The sequence below is a fragment of the Nesoenas mayeri genome (genome assembly GCF_963082525.1).
Source record: "Nesoenas mayeri genome assembly, chromosome: 2".
In the NCBI taxonomy this organism is placed as follows: Eukaryota; Metazoa; Chordata; class Aves; order Columbiformes; family Columbidae; genus Nesoenas; species Nesoenas mayeri.
Window position 1 is genome coordinate 123136584 of NC_137543.1, and position 23276 is coordinate 123159859.

The following is a 23276-nucleotide window of genomic DNA, read 5'->3' on the forward strand; positions in this document are numbered from 1 at the left end:
AGAGTAAGCTGCATTATATTCCTTCGTGCCTTTCATCAACAAAATTGCCAAGTTTCAATTGCAAATCTGTAATCTCAACCAGCAGAGTCATGTAACATAAGTCAGCAGTGTCAGTGGATACTGATCTTGGCCATGTGACAGTATAGCCCTTTGAAACCTTTATTCATATCAGGTGATTAGGGCCAAGAAATAAAGATCAGCATCCTACTACCAGCATAGCAGAGCTACCCAGATTTGTTTGCAGTAATTCAGAAGACAACAGCATCTATCTTCTGGTTAGCTTTCTGTTCTAGTCTCATGATACAATTTCTGTTCCTTAGCAGCTGAATTCTTCATTTGTGGCACAGAATTTACTATTCCCACAAATATCCTCTATTGGTTGCCCAGTGAAAGGTGGGGATTCTTTCATAACATACTTTTCCATTACGCCACGATCTGGCCTCTTAATTATTTCATTTGTTAAGCATGAAAATTCAGTTACCTGACTTTACAGTGCCATTTCCTAAGGCACTCCAGAGGCCACCTCTGCCAGCGCATCTTCCCAGGTGACATTCCTGCCCAGATCACAGGCAGCCTGGGTGACTTTCCCTGCTGTCCCAACCGCACAGCACAGCCCGCAACACTTCTGGTCCTGCCATATTTAGCAGCATAAAACATCCTGCTCTCTTCTACCTGTCTGATCTACAAACACGGTCCCTGTCACTCCAGTATGCGGATATTCCAAAAGCATTCATATTTTTACCTTTGCAACACCTATGTGAGATACGGGAAGAGCTACTCTTCTTACTTTATGGATGGGAAACAGAAGGACTGACAGACCAAGAGATTGATTTGCTTCAGTCTTAAATTTCTAGAAAAACGCAAGCAGTACTCAAATGTGATTTTCAACAGCAATCAACAACCTAGCAACACTGCCTTACGTGTCTTGCCCCAAGCTACACATGGGATACATGTCAGAGCAGGGAACTGAATTTAGACTGTGCTCAGCCCCTCTAATGTGGGGGCTCCGAAGCTGCCCCAAGTCTGTGTGCGCATCCCGCTCACAGGCCAACTGCAAGGCAGGCCAGTGTGTCTTCTGCCCTTGAGAGCTACTGCTACTTCTAGCAGGGAACTCGAGAGAGATTATGAAAGGCACGTCCTCTATGGCCAGCTGGGAATCGACCTTCTATAATACTACCCCACTATATATTCAGTTACACAGGATTGTCCCAGCAGAACAACAGACCTGCCCCAATAGAAGTTCTGAATCCTTTCCTGAAGGCAACTCAGCAGCACCTGTGCACGTGAGCCCTGTGTCCCACACAGGCATGAGCAACACCCAAAACCACCACAAAAAACCCTATCCTTGACTATACTGTCCAAGCCAACAGCAGCCTCATATACTGCCAAGATGCAAGCCTGAATCTACCAGGTTAGTCTTATATATTGAGCACACATGATCTGGAAATCACCAATATGCCATGACTGTGTATTTCTGAATGAAAACACCCTAAAACCTTTTTCTGAAGCTGTCTCATCATTTTGTCCTGCCCCACAGGTATTCTTGGAGGGGAGAGGTACTGCCACTGCAACCACCTCTGGTTCTTCTCCCATTAAAGCCAGGACTTCTGGCAACTCTACACACATATTTACTACAGCTAGCAGAAAAGGATGAGCAGGCTGTAAGACTTCATTCATGCTCTGTAGGTTTGCTCAGGAGGATATTTTCAAACAGGAGTAAGGTTTGCCCCAGTTTGCAATGCCTGGCTCTCCAGCACCAGCTCCACTAAACCCAGGAGTAGTATGTATAACTAACACAGGAGTTTCACCTTACCTTTTCAAATAAAATTATTCTGGTTTTCAGGCTTTTTTTTTAATACAGTTATATCAGCAAAGCAGTTTTACATTTCAGTTTATATGTCCATGTAGCCACAGAGATGTGTTTACACCTGAGCAAACGTGGAAGGCAGAAAGCTTGTCAGGATTATTTATATCAGGGACAAGAACTGCGTCTGGTTATACCTATGTTACTCTCAGGGCAGCGAGACTTAATGACGCGCTAGTAACTGAGAACAGGAGCGTCTTTCGCTAAATAAATGGCCAGGCAGACACCATGAGGGAGTCAGGGTGAAAGTAAGTGTACAGACAGGATGGCCGGAGGGTTTGCAAGGCGCAGCAGAGTTTACAGGGCAGCAGCTCATCACTTTGTATTAGGAGCCTACCTTCAAAATGAAAAAGAAAACATGTTAAATGAAAAAAATAAATCATACGGAAAACTGAAGAAAAACATCCGAAAGATGCTAGCTCTGTAGTTTTTTCAGGTCGCTGATTTTCTGCCTGGCCACTACCATGCAAAATTGCATCAGACTCAAGTGAGAATTCTGCACTACTGCAAAACTGAAAAGCAGGATCTTCTTTAAAAAATATATACAGCTGTGCTACCACCTGCATGAAGTTAGATTTTCCTTTGAAAATGAACTTTTCTTACAATTTGGGCCCTGTCTGCTTTTCCAGTGGATTCCGAAGGCCAGATCCTCATCTGGGGTAAAGTGGCATAGGCAAAGAAGCCACACAAATTTAGGGAGGATGAGAACTCTGGACTCTTTATTCTTCCTTTATGAAAACGAAGCCTATTTTTGTGGCCTATTGATACAAATGCGGTGCCACAAATTCAGCATGTTTTCTCTGCAGGATTAAAAATAAGACTAAAGGCACAATATTATGGACAAAACGCTTAAAAATAAAAGGCGTCTGATTATTTTTTAAATCTGTTTTAGAGCATTGTCGCCCCATCAATTCCAAGAAAGCCTCTTGACTTGTAAACATAAATGGGAAAAAAACTCACATCCAGTATCTTCAATAATAAATAAAAATTGCAAGGGAAATGAAATAGTAACTATAACCTCTACACACATCACGACACTTTACTAAGTCATAAAGTCTCTATTTATAGTTATTAAATGTTTTATACTGTTTTGAGGACTTTTATCTTCAAACCTTTTAAATCATCTAAACAAAATAATGCAGAGTATTACACTAAAGGAATGATTTTGTTCTTGAAAACTCACCTCCTATCCAAGTTGGTATTAATTATTTGTATTACCATTTCTGCCAAATATTTTCTTTTACTTTTTCTATATATTCAACATTTTCTTATGACACCATTGATCATGACTTTTTGCTGTGGCTTGAATCCAGCAAGAAAATGAGTGTTTTAATATCTTTAATCACGTAACACTATTACACAATTGTTCAGTAACACATGGACAAAATAAAACTGTTGTGCTCTATTTGGAAAGGCAGTAAAACTGACTTGCTGCGTAATATTTAACATATCATTTTATTTCTCAAACTTTGGAGCCATTAACATTTTGATCTTTAGATGTTTTTAAATCTTAAAATTAATAGCGTGACTCCAGAAGAGCCAATTCAGTGATCAAAACTACTTTAAGTAAGTATAGTAGCAGTTAAAATACTTACCATGCCAATTAATTTGTATTACAGCCACACTGCTGGATATCACTAATTGATTTATATAACCTCCTTTCTATACCCATTTACAAGGGCAATTATGAACTCCATCACATAAGTTTAAATGGGTTACATTAGAATAATATCTAGAAACTAGACTGCTGAGCTTAAAATCTTTAAGAACAGGTAAATTCTTCATTAATGGGTATGCTATCAATCCACTACAAATGGCCTATAACCTTTAAGGAGGTATGCAGTACTAATATTTCACTTTTCATGGGCAGTTTGGAGTTGACTCCAATGATGAGCTCCACCGCTATTTTTAATTGTTTTTAAAACTGCATATTACAGGCAGCAATAAACACGTACAAATTAGTATTATACCATCCCCAGCTTTCTGCAAAGCATGGTTTCTATAAACAAGTTAAGATGCATACATCTGTAAATAATAAGTATGCTGAATTTAATGAATAAGGGCACTAAAAGAAATTGAACAGTAGGGGTTCAGCAATTAGAGTAACTGCCCATTTTATTAAAAATGTATTGTTTCCAGCTTTCGCTTTTGAAGGCTTTTATTGCTCTGCTAATTCTAAGTTTTGATGTCCTTAGAAAAGGAGGTCTTCTAACTCCTTATTTTCTTTGACAGCCCCTGTCACGAGCCACTCGCCTTTTTTACAAGACAAAAGACAACCATGAAGCTTTATCTCTTTAGTTATCTCTTTATTGAGTAAGGTTTCACCCCACAGTGGAGCTGGGGACAGGGCAGCACATGGACTGGGAGAAGCAAAGGTAGCTTCTTAAATGGAGCAGATATCCCAGAACACATCTCTCATGTCCCTAATGTTATCGCAGCAAACCTCTGGGGTTACCCCTACTTGTATATAGATGTTTTACATCTGCATGGCTTACTTCCCGAGTAAGCGTTAAGACTATTCTTTACACTAGTCTAATTGCACACACATTGCTGCACTGCCGCAACTGTGGGGGTATAATTAAAACAATACTGTATTTCCATTTAGATATGACATAATAACAGGAAAAAATGGCTTTTATCACTTCAGCTTATCTGCAACCAGAAGGGCAGTCAGACCAAAACATAACATTTCTGACGTCCTGCAGCACACGTACATTTGCAACATCTGAGATTAAAACAGGGGCGAACTCTCTTTTCCTTCTTGCCCTCAGCATGCCAGACCAGGACAGCGCATTACTAAGAGAAACTCACCTCAACATTTCTGATGCTAACGTAAGAAATTCAAGTTTGTTTAAGAGTATTTAAGAACTGAGCATCGCCAATATCTTTTGAGGGAGCAAAAAAAATACACAGCTTATCAAGCCACAATGCTTGCCTGAGCAGAATTTCAATATTTGAATTGGATACCTGCCAGACAAAAGATGATAACACAGTGGGCAAGGTACCATGAAAAACTAAGACACTACCAGGTTTCCTCTCCTTGTAATTCAGAGTCCTTGTCACTAAGTTTACATATTTTATATATACATATTTCAAACTTTTTATAGGCGCATTTTAATTTCTGCTGGTGTGGTTAACCTAGCAATCATCCCTCTGCCCCTTCCAGTAGGTGCAGCAGAAGCTGAGAGCTTGGAAGGAGCTCGACGTCCGAGAGCCAAGCGGTAGCAACGCTGCGACAGTGGCTCTGAGCGCACCTCTGCTCTCTGCCTGGAGACCGAGGATCAATAAAATGAGACATCCACAAGAGACTGGAGACAAGATGAGTACCGTGACTGGAGAGCACGTTTTCCAATATTCTGTTCTGCTATTCTCGGCCTGCAGTGGATTTTCCTATTAAACCCTCAAAGTGAGAATGCTCATAATTTTACCTGGATGTCTCGTCTGCCAGTACCATTCTCAGAAGAGAAAAAATACGCACACGCTGTTCTGTAGGCGAACACGTGTTAACAGTATTTCCTAGTCACCTGGTATTCTTATCCAATATCTACCTTCAACTGTTGGGTTGTTTTCTGTTTTTTTTTTCCACTGCAACATCCCATCCTTAAATAGGAGAAACGTCAACCGTACTCTATATACAATACAGCAAAAAGGAAGTACTTTATTTCCAAAGAGCTGTATAAGCAACATTCAGTCCTGACACCTGATATCCCAAGAAACTTAAGGCAAAGCTTATGCTTTGAGAAAGGAAGTGGCTTTTTTTCAAGTGAGATTCAATTCTAGAAGAGCTCTGGCTACTGTGCTTTAATAATTTGAAAAGGCTTCTGTTATGATTATCCAACATTACATACAGGCATATAAGTACGTTTCACAAATCATCTTTTTTTTTTTTTTTGTGGAAAAAAAACCCTACATACTTTTCCAGTCATGTCTGAGAGATTTGCCCCATCATTTTCCGTAGAAATTAAGCTCATTTTTACAAATGCTTTTCCAGTTGTCACGGTTGGAAAGATCCGTTATTAAACCGAAATTCTTTCAGTGCCATCTTCCAGAATTTGCTGAAGGACAGCTTTAGTGCCTCCGCTGATATCAAAGGGATTCTGAAGCCACAGCAAAGTATTATCAACAACACGCCGAGGCTATTAAAAAATTGTGGACAGTAGTGAAACTGTCTATAAGGCTATCCATTTCGCTTTAAGGTCCAGAAAAGCTCCAACCCGTGGCATTAGTACTTCATGGAGTGACTGTGACAAGGCAAAGCAGGCATTTTAAGGCATTGGTAAAATATAATGGCATGGGGCTGTTAGTTAGAAATCACTGCTTTTACTTTTCTAGTATTTGTACAAGTCCGACAACTGTAGAGCAGAACATAATTGCCCCAAACTGTAATACACCTAGGTAAGCTTTCCACAGAATAAGCTTAGGGTACTTTCCCTCACTTCCTAAGGTCTGATCCTGCTTTGTCTCTCGTTACACAGACCCCTTGGAATTTTGGGGAAATCTTATTACCTCTCTTTTTATGCTTTAACTCACCAGATACAACATGTTTGACATCCAAAGATGAAAATCTATAAAAATAATAACTTAAAACATCATAACCTGTGAACTCAAGAGATGCTCTCTGAGAAGACTCAACTCTGAGCAATTACCCTAAGATCAACCCTCACAGGCCATCCCAGAGCATGGGCCATCCCATTGGGACAGGGGTACACTTTGGAAAGCTCTCACACCATCCAAGCACAGGGGACACCCCGATGTTTCACGGCACCCCTGGCATTTGCAAACCAGCTTGCCTGCTCACTGCCTTCTATTGTTTCCTGAGATAAGCAGGGCCCCAGTGAACAATTAAAGCTTTCAATAAATAATCTGTAAGTACATTCATTTGATTTACTGTTATTTGATACAGCAGTTAGTTTCAATGGGGCAGTTACTATTGATCACATAAAGTACTACAGACAAACATGAAACACTTCCAGAACTCCATGGATTATTACTCTTTATCTGCCACTCATCTGGGTACTTGTAATGGTTACAAAATTTAAAATCAATAACAACAATTAGCGTTCTGTATACTCTCAGGAATGAATCATGTGAAATATGTTTTGTTACAAAAATGAAATGCTGGAGAGCTTGCAAACATAAAAGACTCTCGCAAGTAGCAAAACCCAAAAATAATTTCTCCTGGCATTATAAAGCCTCCAATAAAAGGGTAAAGAAAATTTAAAAATAGAGCTATTTTAAACACACTTGCAAGCATACACACAATTATAAAAGGGTATTGGTAAGATTTTCAAAGTAAATTAAAGAGTTTAGGAATACAACTTTCAACTTAGCTGGTGAGAGTCACCTAATTTTTCCTTAGAAAACTCCACTACCAGCCCTACAATTCCATACTCACTCCTTAAACTCTACAGGAGTTTTGGGTTGTTAACAATGGCAGGACTTGTTCCTCTATAAGGAATTGAAGACATAGGAAAAGGTCTGACCTCTCTTCCCACAAACTTTTAATGGAGAGTCTACCACCAAAAAAAGGGTATCTAAATGTAAGAAATGAAAGCAAAATGAAATTAATAAAGCTAGAAACTAATTGTAAGAGATATATGCTGAAAAATACCTTTTCTCTTAGCTTCAGATTCTTATAAATTAGTTGTGAATCTAATGAAATGCATAGAAATAACAGTATTTTGAGATCTCTGCTAGAGTAATAATTCTAGATAATTAAAATGCAAAGCAATAAGAGAAATGTTTTATCATTAAACTGTAACCAGAGCTCTGTGTGAAATCAGCCATTCAGAAGACTTGTTTTTCATCAATTATTTGTTATTTATCTGATGTAAATATAAGAAGGTCTAATTAAAATGTATGACTCCTTATGCAGCTTCTTGTCATTAAGACCAATGAAAGCATTCTGAAGACCATAATGAAATAATTATGTTTGCCTTTAAGAATCCTCTTCAACAACACATGGCAGTACTACACTAAATTAAAACATCAGGAACAAAATTTCTCTTGCATCTATTTCCATTTTCACTAATTATACCCTCAAGCTTTTCAATAGACCAGGCCTTAAAATTCTTTTGAAGCTGAAACAGCCTAAGGAACAGCAGCCTTTTCATAGTAATGGACTTTGATGAAGAAACAAAGGTAACGCAGCCCTGGAAGCATTAATATTTCAAATAGAGTTATCATGTGAAAATATGTGTTTATTTGAAAAACGGGGAAAAGATTGTTGGTAAAAAGCCAAATACGTGCTCCAGGGAAACTGATACTCTGATTTAATCTCATTTAATTGCGTCATTCCTTCCTCACCTCTTTTCGTCAGAGTATTTTCTTGTTCTGCACAGAAATCAAGGTTAGGAAAAGCATAACAAACTCAGTATTACTGGGCAGCGTCAGTATATCATGCTGTAACTAAGCTCTGCTTTCACATTTTGGTAAAGGTGGAAACAGCCCCTGTGAACAATTGCAGCCTTTATATGGGACTCCATTTCAGGGAGAGGGGAATAGCTGTTTTCCCAAACCACCTCCAGACATGCAAGTGCTTCCTAACACACAGCTCGGGCTTCAACCATGAAGCCTTGCAGGACCTCTCCAAAACACAGAGGAAATAAAAGGATTCAGATAAGGAGGAGAAAAAAAAAATGAAATAAATAAAAAGGAACCTAAAACAACAAAACAATAAACACAAAACCAAAAAACACCTAAGGATGTGAGTCCACTCTGACTTCTTGCAGGCAGCCGAAGGCTTAGTTTCAAAACTTCGGAGAGATAATGGATCCTTCTTGGCGTGGTCTCAGAGCAGTGAATGTGGCAATACATGCAAAGCACAGAAAGATGAGCAGTTCACATTCCTAACCTACATAGCATGGGATGATATGTGCAACTAGAAAAAACACAGGTAGTATGTGCTCTCCAAACAGAGAGAGGAAGGCTGAGGTACACCAGGGGATAAGGACTTGAGAAAAATATGTCCTTCTGTTAGCTCCCCTCATCAAAGATACTTTGCACAAATATCTGAAAGACATAGGTGATTTGCTGTTTGTTCTGTATTTTACATCTTGGTGTTCAAATTGTGGGGTCAAAACAGAAGGATCTTTAAGAAAGACAGGTCTCTGAGACTTTCCGGGCAGCCACTAAGGAGGAGCTGACATATACCCTGATCCAGTAACTAGTAAAACATCTTCCTCAAATGAATGAAAAGAGTAAACCCAAACAATGAAACAATGCAAACGAATACTCTAAAAGATAGGGGGAAAAAAGAAAAACCTCCTCAGACTGGAAGTTGAGAGGCAGAAGTATGAACAACTGCTTAAAAACAAACAAACAAAACTCCCCCTCAGGACCTGATCTTAATAATAAAAAAGGTCACACATGCGTGACTTTTTTAGCCAGGCCTTTGACTTGTGCCTCAAGCCAAAAACGCAGATTGCTGGCTCAGTGCTCTCTGCTAGGAAGAGAAGGTTTGTAGAGTAGATGGGATCTTTGATTAAAGTGACCCAGGGAGTTGTGGTGGAAAAAAAAAATACAGAGTCAACTTTGGAGGGCACAGGCGTTTCTCTGTGCCTGAGCCAGGGTCCTGGGGAAAGCATCCAGCCCTTGCCAACTATATGGTCTGGGCAGGTATCACCAGATGGCACTGTGACACAGTTTTCCAACTCCTTTTTCTTCCTGTGCGAGTGAATGTTCAGTCTTGGAAAGAAAGGTGACACTGGTCCTTACAGTAGGTTTTGAGGTACAAGATGAGGGATTAAAGAGGTGGTTGGGAGATGGAGAGAGACGACAGCAGAGGCCAGTCCCTGAGCCACAGTGCTGGGGGCAGGAGGCTCCCAGACCCCTAAAAGCTGGGCTACCGCTGCGCTGTGCCCTCAACACCTCTGTTCCAGAGGGGTATTAGTGAACAAGGGACACATTTAAATCAAATCCAACTGCTGCTACATCCACTTCTCATGAAGGAACCTGGGAATCTTCTTGGTACCTGTCACCAGCTGGCAGAGGAGTGATTCTGGTAGAAGACTGGAAGATGACATGGAAGTCTCATAGAAAACACTATACGATGTGCTGCTGCACCACCAGGCAGCTTGGCACAGAAGAACACTGTAATGGCCAGTTCAGGAACTCACTACAAGCTCTGTTCAGGTTAAAAAAACTTATTTATTTTTTTTTATTTTTTTTTTTTAATTGAACCATTCCTTCCACTGTTTGTGTCTTAGAGGCACAAATGGTTTCCTAGGACTGAAGGAAATCTGAGTTAAATCAAATTGTGGCAGCTTTCTCTGGTATGTGCAACACCAGGCAACTTGTTTAATTGCTCCACACCTCTGCCGTAATCTCTCTAAAAGGAGAATGATCCTTCCTTCTAAGAGGAAAATAAATGTTGGATATTCGCTGTGCTGAATATTCAGCTTTTACTGGTATTTCATAAAGTACTGGTACGTAAATACACTGAAGACTCACTCATATGACCACTCTGTGTCTAAAACTCTTACTGAAATTAAGGGTGGAGGACTGAGGGCATTTAAGTGCTTCGCCAGATAAGGCTCTAAAAGACACACACACAAAAAATAATACACTTAATTTGTCATTTTATTGTTCAAAGATCCTTGCTAAAAATACATGAGCCTAGAGAAAAATATTATGGTTCAATGGAAAAAGATCCTCCAAATCATTAAAAGAAACTAAGCAATGCTAAAAAAATTCTTTGTTATGAGACATTTCTCTGTTCTTTTTCTTAGGGGATGCACTTAGAGGGTAATATGTAAGTCAATGAAAGTGCATAAAACGGAAATCCCTCCAAACTATGGATGGACTTTAACATCTTGTCCTTAGAAGTAAAGATCCAGAGCACTCTGAGAATTTATAAATACTCATTCAAGCTTTAACCTATTAAACCTATACAAGCGTTGCTCGCATGTGTATAATTTAACTTACATAGTTTTATAATATTCAGTTTATATATGGTATAAGCAGGGGAAAGAAAAATCACCTTGTCCAAGGAGAACAGAAGGGATATTATATACTCTGTGTCTAGGATTCTTTACACAGACTTGCTGGATTATATTTCCATCTCTCTTAACAAAAGTATTTGAAGAAGCTGTAAGGCTCAAACAAAACGCTCAAAGAAAGTGGGGTCAGTTATATAAGGGCTGGCATTAGTTTGTTAAAAGTTTTTTTCCCTACCCACTCCCAAATAAAAGGGACAAAGAAATGAACATTGTGGGAACGTGTTTCTAAACCACATGATATCCTTATCAGATTGTCATGTACAAGAGAGGTTCTCACACAGGGACCCCATGCTGCTGAGCTGCCCCGTCACATGATGCAAGTTCTTCGCTCCTATTCAGATTACTAAAATGAGCTGAAGGAAGCTGAATTTCCCCCTCCTCATTCCCCCCCAACCTTCAGCAAAATGCACAGTGACCACAGTCATATTAATCTGCTGTCACTGGGAAAACAATCCTGAGCAGCTGCTAATGATGAGTGAGTATATGAAGAAGATAATCTAGCTATTAATATATATATGACAAGGTTGAAACTGTCTCAGATTAATATCTGATGAGCAGACTTTAATGTGAGGAAGCACACAGAGAATCGGATAAATCTGAGAGTCAGAAAAAATACAGGGGAAAAAGCCTCGGTTGACTTGTAAATTTATAGAAAGAGAGTAATATGTTTCTATAAACAAATTCTACTTTGTTTTAGAAGTGTCTCTATTTCCACCACTAATGTTGTGAAGTCTGTCATTTAATTACTTTTTCATACAGTTTAGTGGAAATGGGAAAGTCCTTTATAAAATTTTAATATTATATAAGGGTCTAAATAGTATTTGGTCACTTAAAAATGTGAACTGTTTTTAAAAGTGCTGAGGGAGCTCCTAGATGCTCAGCATATTTGGAAATGAAGCCATGAAATGTGGATTTAGGATGCTAAGTTTAGGCTACTGTTTCTAACATTCTTAACTTTTGAATCACATCTGCTCATGCAAAAACAGATTAATAAAATCCCAGACCTCAGATTATTTTTAAAAGACAGTTTAAAATCCACATTAGTTGTCTCCTAATTACAATTAGGAAGAACAGCTAAGATTACTGTGACCAAAAAACTACACAGAAGAATCATTCCCAAACAATGCCAATTTATTTTGTACCTAGAATATGGTTCTCATAAAAAGGCAGCAGCAAACGAAAGACATTCCTCTTGGTGTGCCTGCTAGAAAATGCAGGTTTGCTACCCTCCCGCCTATACTTTTTCTTGCAGTACAGAGAAAATTATTATTCTGTTACTTCAGAACAGTTTTGAGCATTCTGTGGCTTGTATTTTCATGGCTCCATTTGGTTTGAAAGGGCTTAGGTTTCAGCAAGAAGTGGCATGGGTCACACTGCATGGGGACAGACTTCATGCATGTGAGCAAAGGTCAAAATCAATCATAGCTTTGTATTTCCAGGCCTATTACTTTTGGCAGTTTACCCTGCCAGAAGGGGCTAAAATATTTGCTTCCCAAAAGGGGTAAACATCAATAGGGGGCAGGAATATAATCAGCTTCTCAGCCACGCAGCAATGAGAAAGGAGGGAAAAGGATCTGCTCCTTGTCGCGGCCACTAAGCCATCTAAACATTAGATGCAATATTTTCAGCAAAAAAAAAGTTGAAAGATTTCACAGCACAGTGACTTGAAAAGGACAATAGGCCTATTTAGGCAATTATATTATGCAGGCTTTGTTATTAGGCAGCCCTGCTCAGTCCCAGAAAGTCTGGATAATCAAAAGTGTCCAAGTACAGGAAGGGGAAAAGTACAACCCCACCCTCCCACACAGCCGCTGCCAGGACCTCTGGATTTGAAGGGTAAAGTCTATTTACTGAAGCTCCTTGGCCATTTCATACATCAACTGATATCCTTCCTCATGGGGCTGTGTGCTACAGCCTAGCAAAGCTCTGGAGAGCCCTCCGAAACCACAGCTAATTTGGCCACAGCCGCCCGCCCCTGTAAATCGGCTGCTGGGAGGCTGCTGCCAGCCCCCCAGGCAGAACCTGCGAGGGGGAGAGGGATGAGAGGGATGCTCCCGCCACTCGCACGCACACCAGCGCCGGTCCCCATGGCCAAACAGATCTGGAACTCATTGCACTGTGCTCTGCTTTTGAGGTCTCCACAGCACGGGGCACGGCACGGTCGACGGCGGCAGACAGCGGGCCTTCCCAGCACAATGTCCCTTTCACAGCCCCTCTCCCAAATCTAAATGCTGGCCGGGTAACACAGCCGCACTTCATCGGCCGCATAAAGGGCGGTGTGTAAATTAGACCTGAGAAAAAGCAGTCGCTTGCGGTGCTTAGGGGAGGTGGAAGCGTAATCCACCGACCGGGGCACCTCGCTCCCCAAGCTCAGCCTTGTTGCGGCGCAGGCGGGACGCACACATGGTTAACGGAGACGGGCTCAGCAGTAAGTGGAGATTTAACTGGATGTGAGGATAACGAACTTCGCTGTCTGAAACATTATCTCTCTCTTTCAACTCCTTAACTTCGCCATAACCCTCTCCGAGGCAGTGCCGGCCAGCCTGGCTTTGTTCTGACAAGTTGCACCTTTCCTGCAGAGACTCATTAGGCAAGTGGGGAGTCACCCAAAGATACATTGCTTTTCCTCCAGGCTTTTCCCACCCCAACTTCACCAGCGAACGCCTCTCATCATTTCTGTCTCCAGGAGTTTTTGACAGTGGTGCGCGTCCATTAGTTTTCCTGTGCTAGCAGCTGAATCAGTCTCACAGTATCAGAGTCTACGTAGAGAATAATTATTCTTGTTTCAATTAACTTGAGAGAAAAAATAGCCCCGTGCATTTTTTTTTCTTTTTTTTTGAATGAGGGGGATTAGAAACAAACATTTTTCGTCACATACTTCAGGGCATTAATCTCCACGTATAAAACTTTAAATAAAGGCTGTATCCTTAAGCAAATCAGTCCTAGTGATTTAGCTGTAAAGTTTATAGATGAACTTTAAAGAAAATAACCTGGTTCAAACAGATCTTGCCTTCTGGGCACTAGCAAACACACCTGCAGCAATCTGATACTTGGGAATGCAGATTACAAGTCCTTCACTTCAAAATGTTTGTTTTTAAGTTCAGAAAGATGAAAGAAAATAAAGTACTGAGCTTTTTTCTGTTGGGCACAGATGTTTCCAGTATTTCCAGTGTTTGCAGGGAACAAGAACCTGACCCAAAAATCGCAATAATCCAGAATTCAGAAGGAAAATGCATGCCTTCTGGGGTCCCATCTTCACAAACCTTCTGGAAGTTAACACCTCTTAGGTCCTTCTCTGGACAAACACTTCCCACCAAATCGAAACAAGAAATGTACACTACAAGAGCCTCAACATCCTGTTACGTTCTCCTGCCATATCTATAATTTCTGCCTTCGTCGAATTTCTTGTTCTTCTAAACCCAACGCAATGCAGTAGGCAGTAGTCTTCTACTTGATATAATTAGCTGAAACGCTACATTCTGCCAAACAAACTTACTCTTGTTTTGGGCCTGCTCATTTGGGTTTTTGCCTGTTTAATTAACTAAGACTTTTTTTTTTTGTTTTGTTTAATAGGCTTTTTTTAAGGCCAAAGGAAAACGGCCATTTCTCGTCGCTCTTTCTCTCTCAGGGTCTGTGCAGTTCCAGTTCTCACTTCTGCAGTATTTAGTTAGCTCACATTTCACCAAAAGTTACTCATTTTCTCTCAGTAATTGTTGTCACTGCACTACGAGGGAGCAGAAATTTTACCTTGCTTAGAAAAGTACAAATTACTCATTCTTGCTATCTTAACTTTCTGCCTCTTAAGAACTATTCTTGTCTAATTTGATTACGCTGACCTGATTTTTATCTCATGAGAAAAAGAATAACTCACGATTAAAAGTACAGTCGATTCCGCTCTTATTTCTGAGTCCATCATTTCCTTTGCAAATAAATACTTTTTGAAAACTTATAACAATATAACTAATACCACACAAAGCAAACACATATGAGCGCAAAATCTGGTATTTTTTGTGTGCTCGCAACACATACACAGTGGCTAACGTTTGGGTTGCAACCTGTGGCAGGTTTTTTCCTCCCGCAAGGTGGGGGGAGAAAAAAATACCACACAAGTTAAGGTCATGTTTGGGCTGTGCCTTACCCTCTATTTTTACTTTGCAGGCCCTTGTGGACTGGAAAATTCATGATGCTGCAGGAGCGCGCTTGCTTAGTGAATCATAATAGGATTAACGTGCTGAAGATGTGCTGAAGTTGGAGACCTACAGCACTCTGCCCTAACCCCTGCAATGGCCAGTTTTGCCAGTGTTTCAGTCAAAACCCTGATGCTGCCTGGGATCGTTACTACCCCGTTCAGAGTCTGCACTATCCATGTGTTATTCCCTCAACAACCATTTACCTTTTACTCTACAATCACGTCTCTATCAAAGCAATATTTCTAAGGCCTGAAGCAATGGCTGCAGGTGTACTGCTTTTATGGTTGAGCCAAAAATAAATCAGCAAACTAGACCAAAAAACCTGTCTATTACACGTCTAATAATTTCAAAATTTAGCTATGATTGCATTCCATTAAATCACAGAGGTCTTCATAAAAATGGAGAACGAGGAAACACTTGAGGATAGAGTTAAACATTGTTATCTTTGTATTTATAAGCACCAGAGCAAACTTTAAACCATTTAAGGTTTTCTGGACCACAAAAATTCTGGTTTTGTCATTATTTCCATGAGATGCAAGAAAAAAATCTTACATGTTGAAAGAATTTTAGTACTTTATAATCTATTTACACATATTAATCAACACACAAACTCCTTACTCTTTCTTTAAAATGAAAAACAAAACTTGCTCTAGAAATCAAACAGAATTCTTCATTTGGACCCTAACTAAACAGCTTTTCCACATTTCTATACTATTAACTTTCGCAGTTCAAATTACAGCCACTGTATTATGATTCAGGTTCTGGCCAGATTTTAAATTCCCATGCAGCGAAGACTAATCCTACCTCTTACAGAGTTACGAGACTGGATTCCTGAATGCATTTTCCTTTTTTTTTTTTTATTTACTCTTGTTAATATGTGTTTCTTTGATTAGCTAAACTTTGCTGTTATCAAGACTTGTCTCTTATCACAGGCCCTAGGCAAATGACATATTTACCACTCATTCCATTCTGATAAGGGTAATCCTGTGTTTAACTTGCCGAAGAACAAACACCATATATTTTGTTTTTAAGAATCCTGCTTCTAGGTATTAACAACATACAAGAGAATGAGCAGAACATTTTAAAACCAGAAGTTATTTAAAGAATATGTTGTGAATGTAAGCTTTTAACCACAGCATATGCCTCCTACTCCACGAAAGTTTATGTAATTCCTAGTTTCTGCAATATCACTGCTGAAGTTATACTGAAGTTTAAACCATGGAAAGAGGAAAACACATTTTTGGTAAAACATCTGGCTTTTTTTTCTCCCCCTTCCCCTAACTGAAGCTCTCCTGTAGCTTGTAACATTATCTTAAAGTAAAAGCTTTTTTCATATCTTGTTTGAAGGATTTTGGAAACAGCACAGATAAAATAAACATCCCACGCTGAACTTCACAGTCTAATTTTAATTGCAGGGGCATCAAAATATTTGCAGCGATGTAGGCTGGTAGTCAGTGATTTTTACAATTCTGTTTTCATTACTCAACCCACACAAAGGTTATGTGGTGACTGAAAACTTCTGAGCAGAGTGAAAAACACACTATTTCACCAAACTTTTTAAAATTTATTTTTCAATTCCCCCCTCCACCCTTTCGAGATATACTGTATCGGAAGGAGAACTGTTCTAATTCCTAGGTAACTTTTTAACATACCGCAAACCAAAAATTTCAAACAGAATTAAACGGTTAATGGTGCACTGAAGTGCCCAAGAGCCTGCTAAAAACATTTTGATAGATAGCCAAGTCATTTATCTAAATCACTGTCAAAGCAGTGAAGCATCCTGCAAGCTTTCATGCAGAGTATAAGGTGATGCTTTCTGGCACTTCTTGTCATTTCTCAAACTTGAAACTGTGGTGTTAAAATGCTGCCATTGTTTACCATCTATGTGTTTCAGTAACAAATCAGGACCCTATCACATAATAATACATTTTCAGAAGCGTCCTACCACTAACTCTCCCTCTTCCGTTACCCATGCGATGCTGCCTGAATCTCAAGGTATAGAAATAATTGATGGTTAAACTCAAAGGGTGTTCACAGTAAGTAGTTTTCTAGCAAAACAGCAACTTCTTAGAGCAACAAAGTGAAGAAGAAAGGTGGCAGCAAGGTCAGTACAAAGAAATATTGCCTTTTCTCAGGAAACTTAAAACTACTGTCTGAGTTTTGGAATGCAAATTCTGCGCCTTTGCAAGAACTGTATGGAATAGCATTTTAATTGCTTGGCTGCTCTGCTAAAACGCACTTTGAGACAACATACATCCAGATTACCAAACATGGTACAAAACAGATTAAGGGAGCAAAGAACAAAACTTCTACAGAGGTGTTATGTAAATTCACCCTTCACTAGCTGGTGTTTTGCAAGTACTTGCTATATTATATTATAATTTTATGTGTCCCTGCTTGGCTACCCAACTGCTCTTAGGATCAATATGCTACATGAGAAGGGATAAACAGAAAGCAGCCCAGTGTTTTTTTCCTTTTTCCTTTCTTGCCAAAAGCAGAAAAAAAGGCTTGCAAACCACATTTTGCACAAAAACTTCCCCCACCCCTCATTACCCCCTGCACTTAATTACAAGTATTTCTTTTTTAAATACATGCAAATAATAATAATAATAAATAATAGATTTAAAGTGGAAAAAAAAGAAGAGTTGGGACCTACATTGAGCACTGTGCCGGTGTTGCCACTCTGTTTGTGCCAATCCACTGAAGCATGCTTTGAGAGCCTTCTCCTGGAGCATGCAGGAAGACGGACTCGCAGTGTAGAAATCCAGCATCTGAGCAGGGCTCACTGCTAGAACATCCATACAGTCAAACATGATTCCCCCTGCACAGAATGCCTGCAAAAGTGCTTTCCTCTAGGTGTGGAGGAAAATGGCACATAAAAGTACACCCAACTCCATCAAACTCTGCCCCTTTTTTGGCACGTAGGCTGTTGGTCTTTTTCCCAGACCAGAATCATGAATTATGACAGACAACACAGCTAAAAGCCTGTAATTGATCCAAATGATCATTTACCATTTTCCAGGCTGCCCAGCCAATCCAGCAAGATAGGGGGAAGCGAGCCGCATTCCAAGTTTTAGCTCCCATCAATTTACCCCCAAAATTTCTTTAGAGTCAGTCCCGCTCTTCAGGCGCTCGCCGGGTTCGTGCCGCGTCCCGCTCCGCGCCGATCGCCCGCTTCCCCGGGATAAAACGGCTCCGGTAGGGACTCGGGATCCCCCTCGGCCGTGAATAGATCCTTCTGCCTCTGAACAGCTCACTTCCTACTACTTGTGTCACAGGGAATGAAAGATTGAATTGCCTAATATATGCGAGTGAACTTTCCGTGAACCCTTCCCAGGCTGCTAACCTTCAAATGACCCAAGCGGTCTGACATCACCAGCTCCCAGGATTCTCACACGCCTTCACAACTCCCAGCAGCCCTGCAAAAAAAGCAAGCAGGCAGGCAGGCAGGCAGGGCAGGGAGGCAGGCAGGGCAGGCAAGTGCTGGCCCCAGCCCTGCCGGAGTCGCCCCACTGCCGCCGAGAGCGGGCGGCAACGGCGGGCGTGGATGGGGAGGCCACTGTGCAAAAAGACCCAAAATAATAAAGTAGGGGGGAGGGAAAAAAAAAAAAAAAAGGCAGTAAAACAACAATGAAGGGGAGAAAGGGGGAACTGGAGGATTTTTTAAAAATTCCAGCTCAATTTGCTAAAACTTCTGTGCCATCTTCCCCCCACCCCCCACATTCCCTTCCTCTCCTGAGATCACAGGCGTCATCTGCCAGTACAGAGCTACGGACACAGGCTTCACCCCAACTTCTGGGGCAGCCTCACGCTAACCCAGCCCCATGGCCTGCCAGCAGGGACCCCTGCTCAATGCCACCAGCAGGGGCGATGGACCTCATGGGCCCGACCCTGCTGAGGCAGGGGGTCAAATTCTGTCTCCCCCCACTACCCTATACTCTTGCTCCTAAATCACACAGAGGTGTGTTATGCCTGCAGCAGAGCCTGGCCACGCAGCCCAAAGCTCCCAGGCGTCCCTGCCGGGTCAGATTTGGCAGGCACCATCGCCTGGGAGGACCTGTCCCTGCAGCAGGAGGCAGCCACACAACCCCTCTTCTCCATGGCCCAGGGGCCAGCAGGTCCTGCCTGTCTCTGATTAGCAGAGAGGGGCCAGGGCTGCTCGCCTGGCCCTGGAGGGGCTGTATCAGCTTTCAGAGGGCTAATGAGCCCCAGCTTCTCATAGGGGAGAAAGGCCATGAGCAGGCCCGTGAGGAAAGGGACCCACCTCAGGGTGCCAGGAGGGGAGACTGCGGCTGCCCCCTCCCCAGGGCAGGCAGCCCTGGCTGCCCCCTCACAGCCATTTTGAAGGCATGGGGGTGCTCCCACCAAAACACCCGCAGAGGTCTCGGAGAAGTCACACTCCCGGCAGCCCTCCCCTGAGGCAGGAGAAGGTGTCAAGGCCTTCCCAGCTCTGTGGCCAGCGTGCCACAACCAGCACCATGCTGGCTCACCATTTGCATCAAGCCAGTAGGGAGCCCTCTGCTTTTTAGGTAAATTACCACCTTCTGCACAGTCTTGCTCACAGAAGGAGACTCCATCAGGACCCTCTGCTAGTCCTTATTCCTATGGACACTTTAAAAATGAAAAACAACAGCTTAGAAACGCTCTGTCTGCCCCACTGTAAAGTCATGAGCTCAACAACCCTGTGCACATGATGATTTTAAGGGAACAAGCCAAGTCACCTCAGGCCCATCAGACTGCGCACTAGCCTGGACCGAGGTCTCCCGTGGCACGGAGAAGCCTGTTTCCCACCCCAAAACTAACTTGGGTTCGGAAACTGGAAAACAGAACCCTAGATTACTGCCTGAAAAGCCCAAGAGGGGAGTCGGGCGTAGCAGGGGACGCTGTGCGCAAACATGGCAAACAAATGGTGACCATAAAGAAATGCTGGGCAGAGACTGGCTCTGAGAGACTGGCTCAGCGCAGCCACTTTAATGGATGCGGTGTCCCCTCTCCACAAAAAGTCCTTTGATGAACCGAAAGCTTTCTGACAATGCCTGCAGATTGTATTAACAAAACTTTTCACACAGGTTCAAGAACTTGGGAAAAAAAAAAAAGCCACCAACCACACACAGCACACACACTTGTTCCCTGAAACTGATATACCCACGTTGAAAACCAGCAGGCAGCAAAAAGATCTGCTGCAAACTGGAAGTGAATCCGTTTGAAGAGATGAAAACGAAAGCTTTTCTAGCCTCCTTCCCTGCCGGCTGTCCCTCTAGCAGGCAGCTTCTCTTCCCGTCTTCCCTCCAGGCAGAAGAGTTACAACCACTAGAGCTTAACAGCATCTTTTTAAGGACTTTCCTGGTCCATTGGGGTGTCCTCTCCCAGCCCCAGCTCCTCCAGCTGAAGAAGCCCCTGACACTCTGTAATCCAAGAATTATACACCGCGCACATTTATCCAAAAAGCCACTCTTCAGGGAAGGCTTGTTTAAACCATTTCAGCACAGTAAGAAGCGTTTGCTGTATTAAAAACACAAATGGAAAAGTGGCCAAATTTTTGTTAAAATCCCGGCTGGCTACATTGCTACAACTTTGTTTTGAGTAGCAAAGCTAAATTAAAAGGCAATATTTTCTAACCAGGCAACAAAGGATGCATGAGAAGTTAGGAATATGTAATGTGTTGCCACAAAAATAACTGGAAAGGATGATACAAAACACAGTATGTTTTTTCAGTCTCCAATTTAGGAAGAAAACAGCATTTTGTGTGGACCAAGGCTCTCTGAACAGTTTAAGCTTATGCCAAGAAAAACATATTGCCCATGTGAGTTAAAATAAACAAAATCAAACAAACAGAAATACAGTTGTGTTTATCCCATTAGCAGTCTTATAAAACTGTATTTAAAAATAAAAGCAGCTCATTGTACCTCAAAATGTAGACTGGCAGCTTCTGAAAATAAATGCCAGGAAGTCATGCTTAACTGCATATGAATTGAAAAAGATTGCTTTTTCTCACTGTATCTGAATGACCCAGGTAGCTCATCATGTTTTATTACGAATAATAGTTGTGCTAATGCTTATACTTATTACTAAAACCACATGTAATTAACAAATTCTTCAAATAGCCTAATGGTTTGCTTGCATACCATTTCTACAATACAGTAATTTATGTATCTCATACTTTACTCCGAAATAGTATGGTATTGTTTTTCTTAGAGTATCAGGAAAACCTACATACATAAAATTAGGTATTTTCTAGTTCAGATCAGGACTAACCATAATTATTGTAATAACTAATAGCTCTCTAATTCAAATGTAATGAAACTTTAAGTATTGCCACATATTTTAAATGCCTACCCAGCTCCCATATAGGTGTGAGCAGGCAACAGCTCTCCAATGTCTTCCATTTTATCCGTGCGAAGAAATTGTGATTTCACATCACCTCTTTGATCTGTTTTCTCTCATACTGTGATGGCAGAAACTTTACAATAAACATATTCTTAGCCACAAGTGAAATAAAAAGCAAAAGTTCAAGTCAGAAATCTATTTCCTTTGGTGTTACTGTACATTTGTCAGTGTGACATAGCACATTCGAAACCCATAATCATAAAACAAAAATTTACAGCCAAGGTTTAGGGTCTACATCTGTTTCTCTGGTTTTTGTACTGCAATTACCCACTGGACAATTCAGAAAGCAGCACTATGAATCATGTACTGCACACGTCTGTGCTGGTCACTTTTTCGTTAGTACAAGAGGCTGAGGATTCCATAATATGCTTCACTGAGAGAGCATTAACTAGAATTAAGCTGAGTGGACTGGGCGCTCTAATAAAAACGACTTTACTAGAAGCAACAGAGTACTCCTGGAATATTACAGGCATTTTTATAGGATGGAAAAATTAAGAAATACATGCAAAAATTATCTGAAACGAAGTACCTCAGGGGAAGAGGACTTTTTTTTTTAATGCATGTATTTTACTATTAATCAAATGTAGCACTCTCTTGAAACAGTTTTGACAGCAGAGTAAATGGTTACTAGTGAATGATGTGTGTGTTTAAGCAGTGAAAGCAGAGACAAAGTGATGTTTTCTTCTACTCCCTAGGCAAGAGCTGACACTAAGCTTGCTGCCTCAGCTTTGATACTCACAGATTCCTTTGTGTCAGTTGCTGGGAGAATCACTGGCAGTTCACTAACCCTGCCTCACACACAGGGGCTTTGATTTTTACCTCTTCATTGAGAATAGATGTTAATATGAAACAGTACTTGTCTGCCTTGGTGCCTTCTCCCCTCCCCATCTCCCAGCTGGTCATAGAGGGTTTCGAATCTGAAAACCTGAATCCCCTTTCACTACATGTATTTTTCTTACTGTTGCAGGATGTTTTCCTCGTGTCTCAAGCACATGAATGATGTCAAAAGATTATGGGGAAGAAAAACACTGGGTCACAAGAGAGTGGCTGAATATATAAAACTCTGAGGTAGACCTGAGGAAATGGGTATCAATCCTGAGTAAGAATTGCCCTGAAGAAAATAAAACAGTAAAATTACTGGCACAAATGACATGGAAAAACATGAAGTACAGTGACATTAAGTCAGAAAGGGTTTTATTCTGACTGCTGTATGCTACCATGCACAGCTTGCAATGACTGAAACAGGGATTTGCACATAACAGGAAGAATCACTTCAGGTCTGAAATACAACAGCAACTGGCAAAAGACTGTTCAGTGCAGAGCAGTATTTTATTTTAGATGGGAAAAGCAGAGTTAGTCAGCTCCAGATCCAGAACTTGGGTACGTAACCAGCCTGAGTCACTTACCAATAAGAGCTTTTTGTCTGTTTTAGTCAGTGGACATGTATTCATAGAGATGCCTTTAAAGCTGATGGCTTAACCTAAAGGCTATAAAAATAATTCATCTCCACAAAGTTGAGCACACGACCACATTTCTTAGAATCTATACTGCATTTTACACTCCTTTGGGCCAGAGTCAGAGGAAGAGAACTGCCCTATATGATAAAACTGGAAGTGTATGCAGTTCAGTAATCCATTTCTAAGAGTGACTGGTACTAGATCTTCCTAAGGAAAATACCAGAAACCCTAGTGACTGGCAAAGTATAACTCACCCATAGGTCCTCTAATAGCCTGTTCCTTAACAGCAAGTCACTTAAGTGTTAAAGCATGAGATTTAATATCCTTTCCGAATTTGTTTTTGGTAATAGCCCTGATATTCTAGATATTCATGTATAGC

At 41.1% G+C, this 23276-nt stretch overlaps 1 protein-coding gene across 1 annotated transcript in view; it reads right to left on the bottom strand.

Annotated features, from left to right (window-relative positions):
- RARB (retinoic acid receptor beta) overlaps positions 1-23276 on the bottom strand; it is a gene marked incomplete at both ends in the record, with an annotated part of 193169 nt that overhangs the window by 72790 nt on the left and 97103 nt on the right. The window contains 2 exon segments of the mRNA XM_080338653.1: positions 19992-20012; positions 20015-20089. Of these exon segments, the coding sequence (XP_080194779.1) occupies positions 19992-20012; positions 20015-20089 (96 nt within the window).